The 6608-nt window shown below is 43.5% G+C and overlaps 1 protein-coding gene across 1 annotated transcript; it reads left to right on the forward strand.

Moving 5' to 3' along the window:
- Positions 1-1972: 1972 nt before the first annotated feature.
- On the forward strand, positions 1973-6230 carry RHEBL1 (RHEB like 1). The gene is made up of 8 exons (XM_073670228.1): positions 1973-2033; positions 2716-2787; positions 3884-3951; positions 4094-4176; positions 4382-4438; positions 5538-5585; positions 5678-5762; positions 6141-6230. The coding sequence occupies exons 1-8, from the start codon at positions 1973-1975 to the stop codon at positions 6228-6230; spliced, it is 564 nt and encodes a 187-aa protein (XP_073526329.1).
- The last annotated feature ends 378 nt before the right edge of the window (positions 6231-6608 follow it).

Here is a 6608-nt window from a genome sequence, read left to right on the forward strand (position 1 = left end):
ACCATGTTATAAAGCAGGGGGCGCTAAGTAGATTGCTATATAGTTCATCAGAATGATTGCAAATGCTGCTGTTCATATAAAACTGTGAAACTTATTATGGAATATTTTATTGCTAATTACATTTTCTTTGTATGGTATCAATGGAAACGTATGTAGAATTCTTAATGAATTCATGTATCTGAAAATAATTGTATCATCCATGGCAGTGTTCCCCAACTCCAATCCTCAAGGCCCACCAACAGGTCATGTTTTCAGGATTTCCTTAGTATTGCCCAGGTGATGGAATTATTGCCTGTGCAGGTGATGGAATTATCCCCCCTGCAATACTAAGGAAATCCTTAAAACATGACCTGCTGGTGGGCCTTGAGGACTGGAGTTGGGGAACCCTGATCTATGGGACTTGAGCATTGAACACAAATACACCTCCGATATCTGTGTGATCACAGTGCACGCTGTTCAGTGTAATGCTGGGGTCTCCCAGATTTTCCAGAAAAGTGGGACGATATTTCTCTCATTTGTCATCCGTGTACAATCCGTTTATTTACAGCAGGTATTAATCACTTATAGGGCCATTTACAATTTCCTATGTTTCAGAATTGCAATGTATCTATAAAAATCGGATGCTATATTCTGGCTCTGTATGGCATCTGATTTTTTGGGGGGAATCCATAGACCAGAATGGGTGAGTCTCATCCGACTTACAGAAGAAACCAGTGCATGCTGGGATTGCTTTCACACAGAGTCAGTCAGTGGAGAAAATCGCTCATCTGCTCTGCCCCACTGATAACATTGATCGGAGAGCCGTCTGTATGACCGGACAATTACTATGCAACCATTTCATTCCTGTTCCCTATAGGCGCTCGTCTGACTCTGACAGTCGGTAGTAGGCTGTGTGCCCACTATGCGTTTTTCAAGTGTTTTTGCTGCGGAATTTCCGCAACGTAAACGCTTGGTAATCCGCCCCCCATGATCCCCAATGATAATCTGCATGTTCTGTGCCCATGCTGCGGAATTTTCAGCAGCGGATTTTCCTTGCGGTAAAAATCCACAGCATGTCAATTATTTGTGCGTTTCTGCATGCGGATTTGAGGTCCCAATGCATTTGAAAAACACAAGGCAAATCCGCATGTAAAAACGCTGCAAATCCGCATGTAAATACACGTGTAAAATCCGCAAGTGTTTTTACTGCCAAGAACATGCAGAAACGCTGCAGACATGTTCTGCTTCATTTCTGCATTGTGGGCATATAGCCGTAAGAGCATTGTTCATCCTATAACGATCATCTGATCGGTACACAAACCCTTAGGCCACGGCCCCACTATCAGTATTCGGTCACAGCCCCACTATCAGTATTTGGCGACAGCCCCACTATCAGTATTCGGTCAGTATTTTTCTCAGGAGTGGGAGCCGAAAGCAGGTGAGGAACAATCAGAGAAAAGGTATAATAGAAACAAGTCACCAATTCTGCATTTATCATCCACTCCTGGTTTTCGCCCCCGCTCCTGAGAAAAAAATACTGACCAAATACTGATAGTGGCATAGTGTGTGACCTGATGACTAAACGTAAACCCTCCTGCACTTTGTAGCCCCACATTATCACAGCTCCACAGATCAGCCTGCAGCAAACACATGGCTTTGTTGCCATCCTTCCCCGCAACAGCCACACCCATCCACAAACCGACAGCCAATCAGCGCCTTCGGTTTGTTTATTCTCACCAGGCTCCTAAACAATGAATAGAGTGGGCGTGACTTTTCACAATGTCTACCTGGAGCGCTCCACCAATCGGAGAGGGCCGCTACTTTTGGGTCACTCGTGATTGGACAGGTGCAGTAAAATGGGCGTTGTTATGAGATAGGACTCGGCTATTTGACCCCAAGACCCGCGGGTCCAGGTCATAATCCTAGTGAGGGTCATCAGACAGCGTTGTCTGCTACACGAAGAAGCACCCACGTCGCGCCTGTGCTCCGGACTATGTCTCGTGCCGTGCCTGTCAAGCACCGCAAAGTGGTGATGCTCGGATACCCGTCTGTCGGTGAGTTTGTGTCCGTGCAGCGATGGCAGCCGACAGATCGCCGTGTATGTGGCTCATCAGTGTGGTGCTGTGCTGCTACAAGTCTGTCTGCGGCATTGTTGCGGTTTTTGGATCTCTGCCCCCCTCTGTGGTGCTGACCAGCAGTGCCCCAGTTCTCCTAATGCCGATGTGTCCATGATTGTCCAATCTGTAGATATGTAATCGCTGATATTTCCCCATTAGTTGTCGGCAGTGACTGTATCTGATCTTGTGTGGCCAGTAGCAGTGACGGGGGTCGTCAGTAACTCTGCTTCCTGTGGGATACGTGCTCTCCTGGGGCTGATGGATTTATGTGCTCAGCTATGGTGGACAATGCTGCTGGGGTGGGGGAGGACTGCCACTCTATAGAGGATGCCATGTTGGTGGGGGAGGGGGCCTGCATCCTGGAAACAAACCAACTGGGGGTGGGGGGGTATTTAGTTTTGTTAAACACCTGGTAAATGGGGAGACAGATTCCTCTTGACCTCATCAAATCTATTAAAGGGCCATGCTTGTTTATGGAGAATATATGATATATATTCCTTGCTCTCTCACCATTTTGGATGTGCTACCTTGTTTTAGGAAGCTTTGCAAGTTTAGTCAGTGCTGCTGTTTTTCTGTATCTATGTCTCCCACTTAACTTTTCATATGCTGTAATCCACAGGTAAATCTTCACTGGCTCTGCAATTTGTTAAAGGAGACTTTCCAAAAGACTATGAACCCACTATTGAAAACAGTAAGTATCTTTAAACATACACTGACCCCATAGCAGCCATATAAGGCACAAATCCATATCATGGTGGTATTCAGATGGTACACTGAAAGATATATTCCCATTTCCAAGATGCAGTAGGTGTAGTATTAGCAAATGCCTCCAATTAAAAATGTAGTGTAGTTCTTCTGATTAGCTATGTTGCTTGCTCCGTGTTCAGGTCACTGTAGTAGCTTGGGTATCCATGGTTATGACCACTCATAGTGACAGGTTTTTGGTGGTCCTAACCATGGATATCTAAGCTAATACTGCAATACCCTGCACATGGGGAAAGTGACTGCTTATCAGAAGAACTATGGTATATACTAAATTTCTGATTGGAGGTATTTGCGATTATTATAACCACTGCATATTGGGATAGGTGATGGGACTACCCCATTAAAATAATTTATATATGCATATATAGCACCACTAACTAAGTGCTTTACAGCTACAGTGAGCCCCAATGGAGACAGTAATTACTGTCTATATTCCCTATTAGGATGTCTTTACAGTGTGGGAGGAGACCCACGCAAACACGGAGAGAACATAGACTCCTTGCAGATGTTGTCCTTGGTGGGATTTGACTCTGGACCCCAGAGCTGCAAAGCAACAGTGCTAATCACTGAGCCACTATATATAATTGGTCAAAATCCGCAGCTGAGACTCTCGTGTCTGCTACAAAAATTGACATGCTGGGGTTTGTAAACCTGCACCACCGGTGAATTTGTGCAGCGTTAAATAGAAGCGCAGTGTGCATGGGATTTCAATAAATCCATCCGCTGTGCTTGTGAAGTAAAACGCTGCTCTTCCTGATCGTGGGCACGTAGCTTTGGACTTCATTCAGACATGAGTGTCTCCAAAACACAGAACAGGTGTCAAACTTTCGATTATAGTTTTTATCTGAAAGTTCGACTCCTGGTTTTGGCATACAATCACTGATGGGAAACACTGATGTGGGTCTGTGGATTGGCAGTATCCTGCTCGGGTGGTAAGAGAACATGTTGCTGATGGCCATGGGTGAGGGGCATGGCTACAGTGTTCAGTATAGTTTGGGCTAATTTGTATACTTTCTCCACAGCTTGGAGTAAAACATTCAGGCTGGGCAATGATGAATTTGAATTGGATGTTGTGGACACTGCAGGACAAGTGAGTTGACTATGTAGAAAGTCATGCTTCTTTCTATTTAACTATTAGGACGCATCCATCAAAATGCGCTATAACTTGTGAATAAACTATAATTGTTAAATACGATCTTGCTTAGAATTTTTTTTTTTTTTTTTCCTCCTAGGATGAATATTCTCTGATCCCTCAGTCCTTTATTTTTGGCATACACGGATACATTGTAGTTTACTCCGTGGCTTGCTCTCGAAGGTGAGAATTTTTCCCTTGGGGGGGAAAGCTGACTGTATTGTTGCCAGTCTAGTGGTGTTGCTCCCCCTAGTGATATCTTTGGTGAACTCACACTTTAAATGTTACCATCCTTTTGTACAGTAAATGTTTCCATAATTAAATGTATACCTGAGTCCAACGTGCTTCATGTATATTAACATTGACATTTCATTTCTTCTCTTTACAGCTTCCAAATTGCAACTGGATTGCACAGAACTCTTGTGGACAAAAGGGGAAAATGCCTGTAGGTTTAACTTGCCTTCTGTAAAGGTTTTTTTTTTTTTTCCCCCTACCCCCTGCAGTCAGTTCAGGACCCCAGTTAGGCTTAGTGCCCACAATGCAGAAATCTTTCTGAGCATTTCTGCATCTCCTTGGCATAAAAACTCATGCAGTTTTTCCAATGCATTGTATAGGCAGAAACGCACAAGAATTGGTCATGTCCGGATATTTTCTGCAAGTAAAATCTGTGCAGAAAAAATCCTGACCACGTGCACAGAACTTGCAGAATTTCATGGGATAAGGTATGCAATGCGTTTCTGCGCTGCAAATCTGCACCAAAAACGTATCGTGAGCACACAGCCTTAATATAAAAATAAAAAAATGGATACTCTTCCTGAATTGGTGCCATTCCAGCAATGTTATCACTGGGTGATGCCATGTTATCCTCTGAAAACTGCAGTGCTTGAATGGTGCCACCGCAGGAGGATAGGCTATTAATATCTGGCCGATAGGGGTGTACCAGATCAACCATTGATGGCCAGAAGTTCTGATGCTGTTGGGACACAGCAGCTCCCTCAAGACTACAGTGGCTGATGCTGCAGGTTGACACCCCCCCCCCCCCCTCTACACAAATGGGAGGGGGGGGGGGGTTCTTCAGTATTGGGCTGTAGCCACTATAGAAATGGCTGGGCTATTGTGACATCAGCAAAGTAGTGGATGGACAAGCCTTTTAAGGCATTAGAGAAGTTTTTCGACCCTTGTGTCTGTATTGAGTCATTCAAACTGCCTTTTGTGTTAGCTGACACTAGGCAGCGAAATAACTCTTCGGGAATGTTCTTTTTAGTGACCAATTTTTTTACAAATGCAGCTTTGTCATTGGTCAGCTAACGTTCGTTCTGTCTTACATCAAAGCAGATGAGGTCACAGATTATCTTTTCCTAATATTTAAGGAGGGGTGGGGGGCAGAAAAACCATGATATTTCAGTAATTCCAAATTCACCTGTGTCTGCTTTACTGGAGAAACTGCTGGAGCAAAGCTGTAGAGATGCTAAGGGCCTGTCTTTCTATAACTTGTAGTCCCTATGATTACTCAAGCCTAATTGGTCATAACGTTCATCTTTCAGAATGCCAATTGTATTGGTGGGGAATAAGACAGACCTACCACCCCAGAGGTATGTTGTATGTGTGATATATAACTATATTTTTAACGGTCTCCTTTCTTTTAAACTATGAAGTCATTTTTTTTTTTTTTTTTTCCCCATAGTCATGTAGTGAGAGCAGAAGAAGGGAGAAAGCTGGCTGAATCCTGGGGGGCTGCATTTATAGAGGCTTCTGCTAAAGATCCGGAGGTAAATTTCTCTCCATCTGGACATTAGATGGATATTAAAAGTTGATGCTGTGGTGTCTGATCCGCACTGACCAAAGCATGCCCTCTTGGGACTATAAATCTGGGACATCCTCTAGGATGCTCTCCAATGTACAGTGGATAAATATGGGTTATTCCTCGCTGTGAGCACAGACCCTCTAGGACAGTACTAGGGTCCCTCTATGCCTGCATTATGGGTGTCCTAATTACAGGATAGTGGACTTTGTACAATAATAAGATGGTTATACTAAATGGTCATTGTGGGGCAGTATTTGGCCACTCTGTGGTTTAGCTTTACTACGGTGGACTTGTTCAGCAACGATGGTATAATCTAACTTTATTTTATATTTTTTTTTAACAGAACAGCAAACAGATTTTTACCAAAATTATTGAGGAAATTGACAGAGTGGAAAGATCTTTCAGCGATGAGAAGAAATGCTTTCTGATGTGATCTGGCCGACACTGCAGTCTTGTCAGCCATCTGTATTCCCAATTTGGTCACAAGCCGTTTACTGATTGCTACAGTCCCCCGGGAGATTGGGTGGGGGGCTGTTTTCAGAATATGGCTTATTCCATCCAATCCTTACCTGTTCTGATTTAAGAGGTTCCACATATCACATGCTGCTCCACAGGCCAATGAATCTGCCCTACATCCGCACAAATGGCAACTCTGGCTGTGTTAGTGTTTTTTTGTTTTTTTTTTATTTTGTCTATATAAGCTTGATTGTCAGTTTGCACATAATTGCAGCACTACTATTGCTGTTTATATAAAAAAAAAAAAAATCTTTTTTTCATCTGTTACAATATTGTATTTATGTTTGTATAAGGG

This window comes from Phyllobates terribilis, unplaced genomic scaffold, assembly GCF_046119375.1.
Source record: "Phyllobates terribilis strain yellow unplaced genomic scaffold, ASM4611937v1 Scaffold_2__4_contigs__length_985480577, whole genome shotgun sequence".
Lineage (NCBI taxonomy): Eukaryota > Metazoa > Chordata > Amphibia > Anura > Dendrobatidae > Phyllobates > Phyllobates terribilis.

Coding starts and splice junctions, on each gene's coding strand:
- RHEBL1 (XM_073670228.1), top strand. CDS start 1,973: ATGTCTCGTGCCGTGCCTGTCAAGCACCGCAAAGTGGTGATGCTCGGA. Junction 3,952..4,093: donor TTGTGGACACTGCAGGACAA/GTGAGTTGACTA, acceptor TTTTCCTCCTAG/GATGAATATTCTCTGATCCC. Junction 5,586..5,677: donor ACAGACCTACCACCCCAGAG/GTATGTTGTATG, acceptor TTTTCCCCATAG/TCATGTAGTGAGAGCAGAAG.